Source organism: Protobothrops mucrosquamatus, unplaced genomic scaffold, assembly GCF_001527695.2.
Source record: "Protobothrops mucrosquamatus isolate PMUCROS unplaced genomic scaffold, P.Mucros_1.0 scaffold_218, whole genome shotgun sequence".
Lineage (NCBI taxonomy): Eukaryota > Metazoa > Chordata > Lepidosauria > Squamata > Viperidae > Protobothrops > Protobothrops mucrosquamatus.
In genome coordinates, this window is record NW_015386294.1 from 789,688 (window position 1) to 806,957 (window position 17,270).

Here is a 17,270-nt window from a genome sequence, read left to right on the forward strand (position 1 = left end):
GGAAATATTGGATGAGTTTTGGAGGTAGCACATTGGCCTCAGTGAAGGACAACTTGGAAGTCATGGATCACAGGTTTAAAATATTGAAGACTACTGAGTTCACTTGCCTTCCAACAAAGCCTAAATAAAACACCATTCTTGTATGGCGCAGGCTTGTTTGAGGAACCATTCTATCGTACCATGATTTAGCAAAGGTAGTTCACCTGCTTTCAGAAAAATGTTCACCCATTGCAGTATTTTGCTATTGGCCCTGCTAGAAGTAAGATTCTGCAACTGTTGAGGGAAATTTCAGTAACATCTTTGCATAAAAGAGGAGTTGTCTGTGCTTGCTGCAAGAAACTGACACCACCTCTCTCATGCTTTATGCTTTTATGCTTCTACACTGCACAGGGTGGCAAGCTCATCAAATGATGTGTTTCTTAACTCTCAGAGGAGGAGGATAATCTCTTCATTTTAGCTGATGGGTTCCTAGAGTAACCAAAGGAGTGGCAATTGCCACCACTACCAGTCATTCAATGGTTTAGCAATTTTGTTTTTAATGTCAGCATTTGTCCATACCTCTTAGTTTTTCACAATGGCCTTTTTTATTTCCCAGTAAGCAAGTTTGTTTTGGCCTTTGACTGAAAAATTAAGTAATATAAATTTCTCAGTGACTTTTACATGTTCCAGACCTGAAACCCATCTATTTTCCACATAGACAGACAGACAACCTTTATTGTCATTTTTTTTACTGTGGGCACAATGGCACACATTAAAAATAAAATTTAGTTGCTCACTCTCAAAGTATACACATACATAACACAATTTACACGTATTATAAACAACACATGTATAGACCTACACCCTTACATATAAGTAACATATAAATATTAATCACTGTCCATCTTGAATACATAAAGGAAGGAGGAAAATTGTGGGATTAGTTGATTTTTTTTAAAAAAAAATGTTTTCTTGCATTGCTAAATCCTTCAGGGTTTAACTCAGTTTACCATATTAGGTTTACATTAGTGATTTTTCTTTTCTGCAAAATAAAATTAACATGTTGGTTTATTATGGAATTCTGAATGATGCAGAAGAGCAAACTGCTTGAGAACATAAGGGAAAGATGGGAATTCTCTGGGTGATTCTTAGTGAGCATGAATTAGCACCTATTTGGACATTATTCCATTCCATTCTTTAAAAAAGAATGGTATCTATAGTACACACAGAGAATAGCTAAATATTGCTTTTCCAGATTGTGTGGCACTTCCTTCATAAGATTGGTGTCCAGATTTTTTTTGTTCCATCTATACTAAACAAAATTGAAAGGAGGATTATTTTGAGTTTCTCATGCTGTCCTCTTTTACAGGGCTTGTAATCTTCTATGCAAATTCCCCTAAAATATTTAGCTCATTCCTTCTTCTCCCCTATGTTAGTTCTAAATTTTATGATATTGTAATATCTTTCTGAGGAGTTTGGAAAGATTAACTTAAGTAGTTGTTTTGCAGTGGTTTTCAATTCTTCAGTTAGACCATGTCCAGACAATATTCCACTGAAATCCATTTTTTTCACACATATGATGCTTTAATGAATCAGTTCATTAATTGTACCAACTTCATTTAGAATACCTCTCTTTATCTAGAATATGTCTGGCTTGTATATCATTTTCAGTTCCTAACTTTTTTAATTCAGTCAGTTCAGATCCTTGGAACAATGAAACAAATTGTGAATCAAAATGCTAATACCTCTGCTAGGGAAAATTTTTCATTCCCAGAATTTCTTAAGCTAGCCATAAAGTTATTAATAAGGTATAAATAAAGTATTAATTTTTATTTTCAAATTTATAATATGGACATATTCCTCTCATCTCATGTTTTTTCCAGTTTTGATAATGCTTATGTAATATACTTCAAGTTAGACCCATGACTTTGATAGTCAAAATAAATGACTTAAAATAACTTTTTGTCTTAACAGTTCAGTCCACATATTCTGCATACTTTAAAAATAAATTTGAAATTAATCTATTTCTGTTTTACCTGAAAAGTGAATTAGATTGGAATAAAATCTAGAATTTTTTTCCCAAATGTTTAGTGGGGTTACATAATTAATTTTTCTAAAAAATATATAAATGAATGTTTGGTTGTTGCAAAGTACACAGTACAAACAAAACAATTTTATATTACGCAACCCAAAGATTACTTTTATATGGAAAAATTCAATATGTAAAACCCCTTCAAAATAGAACTGGAAAGACACTGTTAGTTATCTGGCAATAGTAAGAAATAGGAACACAACATGTATTAAAATAAATTGATGGCAGACCTTTGTGAGCAATATGACAAAATGCTTCCTCTTTACACTTATAGTGGGAAAATTCTCAAAAAGTTGTTTTGAGTCTATCTACATTGGGATTTGTGCAACTTTTGTGTTTTGAAAATCTTTTACATGTGTTACTTTCTGAGAATTACCTTATTTATAACTGTTAATTCTCTAACTCCAATTCAGCATTGTCTTGTTTTTTCTCTTGCATAATTTCCTAGTTGTTTCTGGGTTTTTCCCCCCAAAATGTGTACTTACTGAACAAGACTGAAGATTCTTTTGATATTTTAACAAATGAAAACTCTAATTGTAGTCAAGTGTATTTATTTTTTTTACTTCTAATTTTCTAATAACCAAAGTTCATTTGTGGATTAGAGCCCTTTTCATGCATCTGATAAAATAGCTTCTAGTCCAGAAAGGATTAGAATCATAATAAACTAATAGTTACTGGATTTGGCTTTTCTACAACAAACTAACATGTCATCTTACTGGAATTCACTTGAAAACACAATTTAGTTTTCTGCTGAAGTCCCTTACTTTCTCTCTCTCCTCAATACACTGTTCCTTAAACCATGAGGTAAACTCTTTCTCAACACATCAGTATGTCACTTATTTGTAGTTTTTCAAGAAGTCTTCAGCTCATGAGCAGGTTTCAAAGGAACCTCATCTCCATATGGTTTTTACTGGATAATCCTTTATCCACCATCTTCAGCTCTCATTCCCCTGCTTTCTTGCCTGTGGCTACGTTTCTATTTCTGCATCAATTAGTCCAGTGATTTATACAACAAGCAAGCAGTTTAGAGGTAAATGGTACACAATTAACATCTCATTCCACCATAAAGGGTATGCTAAATACCCTAGTCACTGCTTTCTCTGCCTGGAATTGAAATAAGTGTTTGTCCTAATTCATATGCTAGCTGATGTGAAGTGGGCCTTCTTTGTGCTGCACTACACCATTAATCTAATTATAGATAGCTGCAAATGAAGTGCTGTCTGAGCACAGAGACTGAAGAAAAATAGCGCTTTTGTCATTTAGCATGACTCTGTGAAGTAAGATCACACTTTGCATGGCAGGCTGGCAAAATGGAGATCTGAATAATATTGCTGCCTGTTGCATACTTTCTAATTACAAGAGCCTTGTAAACAGAAGTAAGTGCTGGTGTAAATAGAGCTGTAGATATGCTGTCATTTGGCTTATAGGAGGGAAAATCCTTTGAGTGCTGTTGTATTAAATGATGCATCCTGATTGACAGGAACCTTGAGACTACACTGATGGAGTTGTCAAAGCATTATGCTAACAGACTGCTCCACTGACTGCAGATGTACAGAGCGCTGCTATTCAAACAGCTGAGTGTTCTCTGTTCATTTTACCTTGTCTGTGTTATAACTGCACACACAGTCTTATTTCTGTGTGCTTTTGATTGTGATTGTGACTGGTCAACCTTAACTTTACTTTGTAAGGCTTAGTTCTTCTTATGGAGTTCTCCTTGCTTAGCATGTTTCAGTGTAACTGGCAAATCTAGCCTCTACTACAAGAACTTTGAATGACGCAAGGGGTGACTGATGCCTCACTTAAGGAGGTTAGAGGTAGGTTGTGGTCAGTATTATTTTTCTTTGCAATTATATTTTCTGTTTGCAATTCCTAATCCATGCTATCCCTCGGCTACTTCAATTAGCTAATTCAACTAGTTCTCTGCAACATTCCTCACTCAGTCTTTGCTTCTTTTTAAAGTTTAAAATCCTTCCTTTCTCACGTAAGGCTTGTTCACTTTTCAGTTCATCCCACTTACAATCAAGGAGTAGTTGTGCTGCTGGTGATGCTAGAAAGCTTTCAGTCCACTTTTTTTCAGAGCCAGGTATTCATCAGTTCTGATCTTCTCACATTCTTCACATTTACATGTCCTAAAGTTACATTTCTCCTTTGAACCAGCCCAGATGTTAACATCCTTGATCTGTGCCTCCCGATCCATAGATCCTTCTGGTTCAGACCATTCATTCTTAAACTGAGAAACTATTGGATGAAGGAATACTTTTTGGAGGACATGACATTAACTGGGATTCATTGAAGGCAAAATATTCATCCAATAGCATTTTTTTTTTTAAAAAAAGAATCCACTTTATAACACTTTTGGCGTCCTGTGTCCATAAGGGCTTTTTTGTGTGCGTGTCCATAACTCTGCTCCCAAAGGATTTCCCCCCAAAAGTTCACTGTTGAAGTTAACTTTAAAAAAAAACAAAACCCATTACAATAGCTCTTTTTCTCCCCACCCCCCCAAACAAGCCAAAGAACAATAAACAAATACAAAAGGAAAGGGAATAACTCATCAATAACAAAGGCCTGCATTTTAAAAGCCTTTTCGCTTACTGGCTCTCTCATCTTATTCCAAGCAAAGCAAAAGTCCTGCAGAGAAAATATCCAGAAGAGAGGGGAATGCTAAAATAGGAATAAGCAGAAGGATTGGTAGGGGACATAATGGAGACAAGGAAGCTTGTGCTAAATAGCAGTTAGGAGACACTTTTAGTGTCAGTTCTAAGCTATCTCATATTCTCTGGTACTGGTTGATTATGAGAACTGAAACTATTTTCCATTTAATGTTACAAACTTGAGATACTTTCAGAAATATGTAAAGCTTACTTTTGAAGTGCTACAGTTTTTTTAAAGCCCAAAAATATACCAAAAGGAAACGTATTTTGCAGTATGAAGCCAGGTAGCATATCATTTCTGATGTTGACCTAGAGATCTAACTTGATTTGTGTTTCTTTCTAAGCTGGTTATTTTTTTTTATCAACATTTCCAAACTACATCCAAAAAAGGCATTTCTTTTAGATTTTGAAAGTGTACATTTTGATACACATTACATTCTCTCAGGTATAATAATTTTATACGATGATAATTCATCTTTTGATGAATGGAGTTTGCAAAGAATTGGTATTATAATTTATTTTGGAAGCTTTTTTTTGTCTTTCCATGTAACTTAGATTTTAACAGAAGGAAGAAAACTATTGGCATTATAATTTCCGGAAAGAATTTTATCCTTTAAATACCATCAGATATTAGTACAACTTGATTGAAAACTCACAGTGCAATATAGGAGCAAGTAGAGTATGTTATTTGGCCTGTTGTGGAACATAGAAATTCTGATAACTTTTGCAATAAATCCCATTAAGGTTCTTTCCTATGTTCTTTGTTGCAGATGTGCATTTCTAGGGCACTGATGATCATTTTGCTTGAATTGAAAAATGTTTTTCTTCCTAGGAAATTATAAATTGCAATTAACAAACTTATATTTCAAGACACTTTAATTTTTAAAAATTAGATATAAAAAGATAACAGCTAACACTTAGTTTTTAGAACAGTATTAACAGCTCGAATCCATTATAATCTCTTCTATGTATTTTATTAATTTGTGGTTCTTATTCAGATGCCTGCATGTATCACAACAGGCTCCTAAGTCTTTATTATAGGAAATCCAAATAGATTGTTTTTATCAAAACTAATCCATTTTGTGTTTGTGGGATGCATGTGTGTTTGTGATGGGGAGGGATATTTTAAAATAAGGAAGCTAGTGTGAGGGGAGGTTTTGTGTGTGGAGGGGGTCTCAAGGAAATGTGTAAAGTCTACGTATTTTTAGATGTGTATTTCTCTATAAATCAGTGAATAACATAAATGGTACACGTAGTGTAAATTAAAACATTGTCTTCACAATAATAATCTGTCTGGGTGGTAGTAATCCCAGTTACATACAAGGCAATAAAAACAGTTTTTAACTGAGTGTTGTGAAGCAAAATGCAATGAACATTATTACAGCGTGGAATAATTATGTTGAAGATTTTATTTGGTGTTGTCCTTGCTGATTTCTGCATAAGTGTTGATTTCTATTGTATATGGGTGCTTAGTTTGTGTGTCTATATATGTGTGAAGAAGGGAGGGAGAGAGGGGAAGAGAGAGAGAAAGAGAGAAGAGCGAGAGCAAGCGCTGTTGTTTTAGCTTAGCTTTGATTATAAAGGAATTGCAGAGTATTTTTTTTTTCAAAAGTGTATCCATCTTGGTTTTTTGTGGAGTAACTTTTTAAAAATGGATTATATACAGAGCACACAACAGCACAATAAAATAAAATTAATACTTTATTTATTCATTCATTTTATATCCTACCTTTATTTTGGATAACTCAAGCTGGTATACCTAATGCTCCCTCCCCCTGTTACAGAGAGATATTGAAACCTCACAAAAATGAATGAGAATTATATAAGAGCATGAAATGTATTATCACTTTGATCTTCTCTTTGCTATGTCTTGATGGACTGAGTGCACTGGAGGTAACCAAGAAATAAAATGTAAACTATTAGGTTGAAGAACAGTAGCTCCCAAGCCTGTCTCTAGTTATATTATTACTTTGTGGATAAATCAGAGGATTTAAACGGTATTCTTTACAACCTAAACTGAGAAATCTGGAAATAATGAGTACTTTCTCTTAAACATGTCCATCATTCCATTGCAATAGATGTTATAGATCATTGGAGATTGGTTTGCTAGACCTGCACCCAATACAGTCTGCTTTTTCAAGGTGAAATGGGCTAATGCTAATAAGGTTATGTCTAATTATTTCTAAAAGATCAGTTTGAGAATGGGTCCTGAGATTCAGTGGCCAAACACTATTCATTAGTTTGTTTTACTGTATTATGTAATATTATATGCGATATTAGGCATAACCCTGATTATACATTGATTTTCAATGGGCAGAGATCCTTCCTCAGATGGAACAATGTAGCAAACGCCTTGAGATGTTTGAAAGTGATGGTTATTGGTTATCGAAGTTAAAATATTTAATTTTATTTGCATTCTGAAACTATTACATTGCTTAAGGCTCTAATAGTGAAAATTGAGTTAAAAATAATCAGAAATCCTAGATTTGGATTTGGCTGGTCTCAATGTATATTAGATTATTATCTGCCCTTCTAACACCTACATTTTTTAAAAACCAAAACCAGTCATTAGTGGAAGAGCTGCATTTGTTCTTTTGTCTGCTGATGGCCAAAGATAAAGTTTCTGGTGGACTCCTGCTGCCATCTGCTGGAGGCCTAGAAGCAATGTCCAGAACAAGTTTTAAAAACAGATGCCATATAAAAAAAGTTAAAGGAAAAGAATTTAGTGGGAAGATCAAATCATTGGAATTTTGGTGATTATGTAAAATGTATTAGTAAGTAGTAAAAACGGAGAATAACTTTTTCCCTCTTAAAAAATTGTTGGTCATTTTGGTTACGTTAACATAAAAATTTACACAGAAGCAAACCTATTTGCAAAGCACAGAAAGTTTATATGAGTTAAAAACATTTACTTATTTAGCATAGCTTGTATTTCTGATTATTTTGATAGTCCACTTAAATTGAACTTGGATTTTCAGAATCCGATGATCTAAGAGATTGCAACATGTGGGCTTTTTTAGGGGAAAAAATAAAACTATAACTTTCTTTTTGTTTCATGTTTTTGATTCATGGAGGAATATCTTGATTTTTGTACATTAATAAGGATATACCTCTTGGATAAGTTAAATCTATTTTCTTACATTTACATATCTATTTTTGGAAGCATGACTGGCAGAAGATGGAGAGAGAAAAATGTATATAGTATATAATCAGTATTAAAATAAGAAAATCATTTTGGTTAAGGTTTGTAGTGTACAAAATAAAATTAGAAAATGTTTACAACACTCGAGCATGCAGAAAGACAAAATTTGGTTTATTTTGTTAAACTATATAATGACAAATACTGGATTATATATAATGAAATCTATAATACAGATACATTTTAAAATAATTATTTTATTAAAGATGCAAATTATGTTTTCTATTTTAGGGATGACCCAACAGTATTTTAAATGACTTATCAAATGTAGCCAAGTATATTGCACATAGTGTTTCCAATATCCTTTAAAAATGCAACATTTTTTTTAATTTCCCAAGTGTCATACCAAGATTAAGATATTAACACAACATGCTTGTTCAAGATTTTAGATATTATGTTCTTTTTTAAAAATAATCAATACTGCTTTGATATAATTTGCTTTTGTAACAGTTCTTTCTCATCTCTTCTCCTTTTTCAAAGTACAAATTGCGTGTATTGACCAAACTTGCTGCAGAACTGAGCAAACACATGAAAGACGTTATTACGGAGGATACCACATATATCATAACAGCCCCAATGCCTGGAGTAGTAGTGGCAATATCCATAAAACCTGGTGACACGGTAAGAGCTTCTCTTTTCCTAATATCCATTTAAATTAAGAATATTCTTCATTGAAATATTAAAAAATGTTTAGTTTTCTTAAAAATGCACCCTTGAAAACATAAAAAGTATATATACATATGTAACTCTTCAATAGGTAAGTTTAAGAGAAAACCCTAACTAATTAAAATGTGTATATTTTCTGGTGAGTGTTAATTTATTGTTATTTGAAATATAACATAATATGAATAATATAATATACCAACTATAATATATTTTTGAAAATCTTCATTTTGAAACTCTCGACAATATAGCTCAACTTTCATTTAGAATGCAGAAGTTATTACAAAGCTGGAGACTTAATATGGATGATGAGGATGATGAAGATGATGAGGATGGTATCTTCAATTGAACAATAGAATTAGAAGAAACTGAAATTGATTTAATTGTATTTTATTTCATCAAGAAAGAATTACTTTCTTTGTAAACTAGGACAAGCAACTTTCTGATCAAATTACATTTTTAAAATACATATTTTATTCTTGAAGATCAGTAGTCTCTCTGTTGAGAAAGCAAGCTTACTATTTTTGGCTCTTTTGGAGAGAAGCTGGAAAGTTTCAAAATCCAATCCTGATAAATTTAGTTGTCCAATATTGTGTGGTGGGAGGAGAGAGAGAAAATTGTTCCTATTTATGCTGAATTTCAAAATGATGATCTTGGATTGTTCTGAAATAAAATAAGGACTGCATGTAATGTTAGACTCTTAAGTTTCTTAGTCCTTCTCGAAGCAGTGGTTTGGTCCTAAAGTCTACTTACCTCCAGCAGAAAAGTGCTTTCAGTCCAAGCTTAGAAAAATCTTGTTGGGTAAGGCCAACATTAAAGTAAGATGGTTGGGATGTTATATACCAGGGGCAATAAAAAAAAAGATTGACCTCTAAAGACTTGTAAAAACGAGGGAAAGTACTGATAATTTATATTTTATGTATTCATTAGAACTAGTGAAACATTTTATACACAAGTTGTTGATCCCCATGGGTTTTTTTTTTAAACTATGCCTACCATACATTTATTAAATGGCATTTCTGGAAGAGACCACATACTCCTATAATCAACATGTATAGCTTTGAAGTTGCTAATTGTTTCTTTATATTCTGAAAATAAAGCTCGGCCATCTGTATTTTTTTAAATTATTGGATTATTATATTATGTAAGCCTTAGAAAATCCAAATTATTTTACAGATTTGGAAGGGACCTTGGAGGTCTTTTAGTCCAATCCCCTGCTCACATAGTTAACCTTATACCACTCTGGACATATAGATATGTAGAATACCTGTATTCTATAGAGTTCCCCAGCCTGGCAACTGAATCAATTCGCTGGATTTTATTTTTTTATTAATTCACATTGGTTTTATTTTATTAAGTTATACAAAAGGAAAAGCAATTGGATGATGTCCCTGAGTTAGCATGTTACCTCTTAGCCTAGAAGGTAAAAACATTTATATGCTGCCCAACTGACAGATAATTCATCTTTTGTGTTGGTGTATTTTATTTTATTTTATATTTTGAAGGAAAAAACTCTTAAGCTGGATTTTAAAAACTGCTCATAGAATTTTTTCTATAGTTCTTAAGAAAAAGCATAAATGTTGTGAACTTTGTTATTATGTATATTTGTATATAAATAGAAATAGATCAAAATTAGGTTCAGCATAGTTCTAATACAACCTGCAAACTTCACCTTTTATTGTTACCTCACAAAAAAAGGGGAACTATGCTTGCATTTTATAGTTACCATTTAAAAACAAAGTTACAAAAAGGACAAATAATTCATTTTAAAGTGTTGCTGTAGCTTGATTTCCACACACACCAGCATATGCTTTAGAGATAACTTCCTTAGCTAAACAAGTTGTACTTGAGCTTTACTCTCAAAAATATATTAAATATTTTGTCATTTAATCTCTGAAAAAGTGTTTGTAAGAAGTGACTATCAATTCACCTTAACATTTATTATCATGTTAACACTAATATACAGAAGATTTTCAGAATGAGACAACTCGCCATGACCAACTCACCTCGGGACAACGCGTTGTGGGACAATTCAATAGTTCAATTTGATTATTTAAAAGAATTAAAACATTATTTTAATTTTTATCATTCACATTTTATTGTGTCCCTCCTTTGGCATCCTTTCCTTAACGATTCTATTTGACTATTTCTTTGACATTAGTGTAATTTTTGTCCTGCACTGAATTGTCCCGTGGCTATGGAGCGTTGGCTGTGGCAAGTTGGCCACTGCGAATTGGCCCTGGAGAGTTGTCATAGATCACAAGAACTGAGTAGACATTAGAAAGGAATCTATTGACTACTTTTTCCTCTGCCATATGAAGGTGCAAGCCTTGTCTTTCCTCTATCCTAAACGTTGGAAGAAGTGAGGTAGCAAACAAATATATGTTCGTGTATGTGTGTGTGTGGGGGGGGAGAGGTTTAAAAACAGAGTGGGTATTTGCTATTAAGTCTATTTTATTGTAGTAGAATTAGAGTGAGATTCAAATAATAAGATGCTAAAAAGTGCATCTTTTTGTTGAACTGCTTTTGTTGAATATTTTATCTGCATGAAGAAACAACTGCAAGAGGATGGGCATTGAGCCAGGAAATTAAAACGGGAGAAAGCATTCTTCTCATAGAATCAATTATTCTAAAAGTAATACAGTGGAATCCAAACAAGTTGTTAAATAATGAGAGAGATTTCTTTCCCCTATTCCCCCCCCCACACACACACCATACCTTTGCCTGCAGGGTTTTGCTGGAGGCGCTGAGAAGCAGAGCTTCTGAACAGCTCAGGGTGATTTTGACTTGTCAATGATAATTGGGCAGCTTTAATTGCAAAAACACGTTTGTGGCAGTTGAAAGGGAGTTTAGCCTAAACCCTTCCTTTCCAAGACTGATGTCAAAAAGTTTTCTCTGAAAATAGATGAGGTTGTATTAGGTCTCCAGACTGAATAAGTAGCGAGATGATACAATTCAGCTTATATGTTTTTGGCTGTCCATCAGGACAAAGATCATTATTGCAGCTATTCAAAGGCCTCAGTATTCTTATACACCAGGGGTTTTGTTCCCCTGCTTGAATCTGTCTTGATTTGTGTTTTTCCTCTCCACTGTTCAGGCAGCTTAAGCAGTACTTAAGTACACTTTTTATTTTCTAGTGCATTACTAATATAATGAAGTGTGAAACAATATTACGAGAAATGTCAAAAACATTTTCCGTAGGCCGTTATACTAAACTGGTAGATATGCAAATTGTTTATGAGTGAAGTTTAGTATTGCATGAGAATGGGAGCCAGAGATGAAATATTATTTTGTACTATCTCACAAGGAGGCTTTTGTTTTGCAGAGTGCAGCATCTTGGTAAGAAAATATTAGGATGATTATAGCTTTCTTTCAATCTAGGGCCTAGACCTAGACTGAGGTTGGAAAATGATGATGTTTATTTTGCTCAGTTTTTCCGTATTTTCATTTCTGGAAAGATACTGTCTGCTTATCAACAATGAGGTAAACATATAGAAATATTATATTGTGATAAACACAATTGAGGTTTTATTCTTTAGTTTCTTCTCCCCAGGTTTGGAAAAGGATGGGGCAGACCTACAAACTAACCAGAAGGCATACAGTTCTGTACTAACTGGTAAAGGACTGTTACTGAGATCGGTAGATCTTAGAGATCTGTTGACAGATAATGCAGCCAGCACATTATATTGAAACAAGTAGGAATTGCTGATAAAAAGAGAATATTTGAAATTCAGGGTTGAACTGTGGGATCCCTGGTGCTCTCTGAGCTTTTTTGCTTTCTTGCAGACTTTTCATTACTAAGCTAGGTAACATCATGAGTTCACCAGGTACCCCACAAGCAGTAATTATTTCTATATGATGGTTTGTCTACATTCAAAAGAACATATGATTTTAGGCCTCTTGGTCCATCAAGCATATTGAAGGAGGCATTACTCTACCTTAATGTGTTCTCTGTAATGAAAAAAACACCCATAGTATGCATCTCAATTAAATTTCTCTATTGGAGTCAGTCATTCCAATGTAGACAATACATTCCAATATGTATCTGATAGACCTTTCTCTCACGTGAAGCCCTTTTCATTAGATTTCTTTGTTTTCCCTTTAAATGAAAATAGGTATGCCTTGGGTATATCACTGGAACCTTTCAGTTTGCTTTATGGGAAAGGACTATTTTATAAAAAATAGCTCAAAATTTCCTTATTCACACAGAACTAAGTATTCTTTATGTAGTTCTCTGGCCATTTTTTTCTTTAAATTAACATAGTGGATTATTGAACTTTTAAAATTCAAATAATTTTATATTAATGTTTGATATTTGGGAATTTTTGAATCAAAACATTCACTTATTTTGCTCAAAACAGTTGAAGATTATCGCTGCTCTTGAAAAAAATACAGATTTGGGGCTATATTCGGGAGGGAAGGAAGGAAGGAAGGAAGGAAGGAAGGAAGGAAGGAGGGAAGGAAGGAAGGAAGGAAGGAAGGGAAGGAAAGGAAGGAGGGAGGGAGGGAGGGAAGGAAGGAAGGAAGGAAAGGAAGGAGGGAGGGAAGGAAAGGAAGGAGGGAGGGAAGGAAGGAAGGAAGGAATGAAAGGAAGGAAGGAAGAAAAGGAAGGAGGGAGGGAGGGAGGGAAAGGAAGGAGGGAGGGACGGAAGGAAAGAAGGAAGGAAAGGAAGGAAGAAAAGGAAGGAGGGAGGGAGGAAAGGAAGGAGGGAGGGAGGGACGGAAGGAAGGAAGGAAGGAAGGAAGGAAGGAAGGGCATTGCCATTCCTCAACTGTGAGGGTACCTATATTTTGTTGTGTTTGAAAAGTCACAACAGCAGGTAGGAAGGAAGTTGAAGGTCAGAAAAGTAAGTGCAAAATCATTTTGCATATGTGCAGACAGAATGGTGCTTTTTAAATTGTGAGATTGAATTGAACAATAGACGTGAAGTTAAAGGAGTTTGATAAGGAGATCTCTAATTAAAAATATACTTTGTTTGACAGCACCTTATTAGGTTTCTTTTATGTCGCATATGTTCTCTTTTAGTGTAATATACATTTGTTGTATTAACAGTGAGGTATTAATAGTATTTTCAAGTTTGAACTGGGGTAAGTAATTAGGGTTATATGCTAAACATATTGATCTATGTTACATGTAAATGTAAAATTCCCAAAGTATTGAATTACAGTATTCTCCAGAAGACCCTGAATTACTGGTTTAATCCTTATTGGGAATCATCAGATACTGATAGCCAGTTGTTATTCTGTGGAGTTCAAGATCTTGAGAGTGGATCTCTTAACAGACCCTTATCTTTTCTTTACTTGCGTTTAAATATAAATAATACTTTTTGAAGAGATAACCATATCAGCCTAAACCAAATTTTAGACATTGAGCATCAATATACATAAGATATTTTATATAATGAGAATTTAAAAGAATCTTTGAATTTTCACAATCTTTAATGCTTCAGACCTATTTTTTTCTGTCTTTTTGTTTTATTGAGAAAATTTTATGAATATGTGCCAAGAATATCTAGTCCAGAACATCTTGAGGGAAAAACTATATAAGTACAGAAATAGTGTCTTTTTTTTTTCTTTTTTTTTTGAAATGGCTTGTACCTAGAGCAGTTTGGTCTGTTGGAAATGCAGGCAGCAATAGTTTCAGATCCAAAGTGAATCATGAGTGTCCCTTTAGATACCTCACGGGAGAACTGAAAGCATTTACCAGTCAAATGGAAAGCGTATGATTTCAGAGTTATTCAATTTTAGACTCACACAATTTAACTCTCTAACACTCAGTTTAAAAAGCCTAAGAAAACTATATCTTGCTGAGATTACAGATAATGTCCTGCCATTGTCCCGTCTCTCAAAATGTTGAAATGCAGCAATCCAAACACACCTTCCAGTCCTATCTCTTTCTTTCACTTCGCTAAGCACACTATAATAATAAACTTTATTACGGTCGTAGACCAGCAATAGCCATCACTTTTTACAATATATTAAATAATAATAATAATAATAATAATAATAATAATAATAATAATAATAATAATAATAATAATAATAATAATAATAATAATAATAATAATAATAGTACTAACATTAATAGTAAATAATAACATCCCTGTTAAGAAAATACATGTTCTCAAAATGTTAGGGTCACTTCCTAGTTTACGTGAGTGGATAGCCGATTAATGTGTGAGTAAATATAATGTTCCAAACATTATTAGAGATATCTCCCAAAAATTGGCACAAGTTGACGACTACAGATCTGTAACCAATTTTTTTCTTGTGGACATTGCTGCAACACAGTATTTTGCCACTGCATGCGTGATAGAAGGGTTTGAGTCTTGGAGGAGAAAGCCTACATAAAAATTGTCTGCCCTCCCTGGCAATCTCTCTAATAAGGGGAGAATATATACTGTCCTATAAACTTGGTATAGCTCACAATACAATAAAACGTGAGATATCTTCATCTTCTCCTTTACCACATATACATACCCGTTCTGCTATTGGTGTTCTCTTATACCTGCCCTGTAGGAGTGCTGAGGGAAGAATGTTAAATCTGTCTCTGAAAAAAGCTATTCTTTGTTTTGGGAAAGTCAGATTATTCATATATCTTGCCGATTCCCACACACCCTGTTTGATTCTGTCCCTACTGTGGCAAGGCAACCTATTTAGTTCTTCTTGGAACTCCATGTCTATTCTATTGGATATTACTTGCTTTGCTTGGTCAAAGCACACTATAGGAGTTGGTGATTTCTTGTAAAATATGAGATTGGACTTTATCGTATCTGTTGCTTGTAACCTCCTCTTTTTCTTTAATGTTTTCCTTGTTCTTCAGTATTCAATTAAATACTCAATTCTTTAACATTAGCAAAAGTTTTAAAGTGGGCAAAAGCATATGTATAATTAAGGTCATGCTTATTAAAGTACCCTTTATGTAGCTTTGCATAACATTTAATGGATTCGAAATATTGTTTGCTGTATTTAACATACTTAGGTTAGTAACTGACATTTTTTTCTTTTACTTGATTGTAGCCCTTTGTTTAAGCAAGGTTGCATTCTGCTTCAATACTGGCATGCTAAATTCATTTCATATTGAAAACAATATTATAGGGCATTAGACAGAGCATTTTGAGTCACTCTGATGCCCAAAATAAAAACACACAGCAGCTTGTAAATATGTGGAGAGTGTGTGTATATATGTGTGTGTGTCTTATACGTATATACATGCATACAATCATACATATTTCAGTGCAGGTGCTATACTAATGCAATATAATTTTTCCCTGTAAATGGGGTTTCCTTGTTTTCAAAGAGCCCATACATTTGGTTAGAAAATAAAAGCAAATACTCTGATTTCTGTAGACAAAAGAACGCATCTTTAGCAAACATGGCCTTTTAGCAATCAGAGCATGCTCAAAATATTTCTAAAATTGTATCCCCACTTATTTATTCCCTCTGGCTGTTAAACTAACCCAACCTCCCAAAGGGAACCCTGGACATTTCTAGAACCTCTGGGAACAGTTGTGTTTTGGATAAGTGGGGGTACAATGATTGGTACTTATTGCTGTCAGGGGAACATCTCTGACCTTTGGTTAATCAAGGGTCAGAAAATCAGGGATGCGCTCCACTGAAATTCATTCCTTAAAGGAGTATGGCGTAAAAAGTTTAATAATCATCTGTCAAGCATTGTTAATTGCTGCTAATTATATTTTCAACCCGGTAGCGCCTGTTTCAGAATTAATATGTATGGGAGAAATAACAGTAAGTACTTTTTTTATATATGGATTTGAACAATATCAGGGCTACAGTTAGACAACATAATACCAAGAAATCACTAAGAGAAAAATTCAAGGATGAACAGTAGCCAAAACAATTGGGTGGTTGCAAAAAGGGACAGGATGTTAATATAATAAACATGACGTTTAAACTAGGATGGATTAAAAAAAACTTTTATTTTTTTTTATTAAGCCCAAATACGCTCCTTTGTCTCACCTTTTCGTTTGAGAATGCTGTGTAAATATGTTGATCGCAGCGAATAAATTACTTTGTAATCAGAATTTGTCGCTGTTTTCAAATAACTATAGCTTGTAAGTATATGATTTAATTTTTTCAGCTACTTTCATCCCAACATGGCTGTGTGAATGTTAAGAGCAGTCAACTCTTTTCACACAATTTCTTCTGTGTTCAGACCGAAGATGATACTAAAATGAAATTCCAACTATGACTTTGCCTTGCTCGGATCCAAAGTCTTGCCTTTTCTTATGCACAATTGTTTTACTTTATTGTTTTGCTTAAAGTTACCTGTGACTATTCCCAACATTAAGAATCTTTCTAAAATACAGAGGCCTCCTGAAAATGAAATGGCAGCATTTTCAGTTTTGCAGACAAGTCGGTGAGGTGGATATTGATCCATCTTTTTCTGGAACCCCGGCGTGCCAGAAGGGTGATACAGTAGAAAGTCCTTTGCGAGTCTTCCGAGCCTTCTGTCTAATTTGGCAGAAAAAAAAACAATGTAGGGCAACAAAAGAATAATCTTATAGCGTAAGAAATCTCCATCCCGCCCTCCTCCTCCATCCTCACTTACAAAAAAAAAAAAAGGCTTAATTTTTTTCAGCTCCACACAATGATTTGATGCTCACTCTTGCATTGAAACAGTTGCTGTCGTAAGAGGCAGGAAACAATTTTTCTTTTAATTGCT

The 17,270-nt window shown here is 33.8% G+C and overlaps 1 protein-coding gene across 1 annotated transcript in view; it reads left to right on the top strand.

Moving 5' to 3' along the window:
- Positions 1-17,270, top strand: part of PCCA (propionyl-CoA carboxylase subunit alpha) — a 233,974-nt gene that overhangs the window by 207,544 nt on the left and 9,160 nt on the right. The window contains exon 22 of the mRNA XM_015827965.1: positions 8,402-8,542. Coding sequence (XP_015683451.1) covers positions 8,402-8,542 — 141 coding nt within the window. The remainder of the gene's footprint in view (positions 1-8,401; positions 8,543-17,270) is intronic.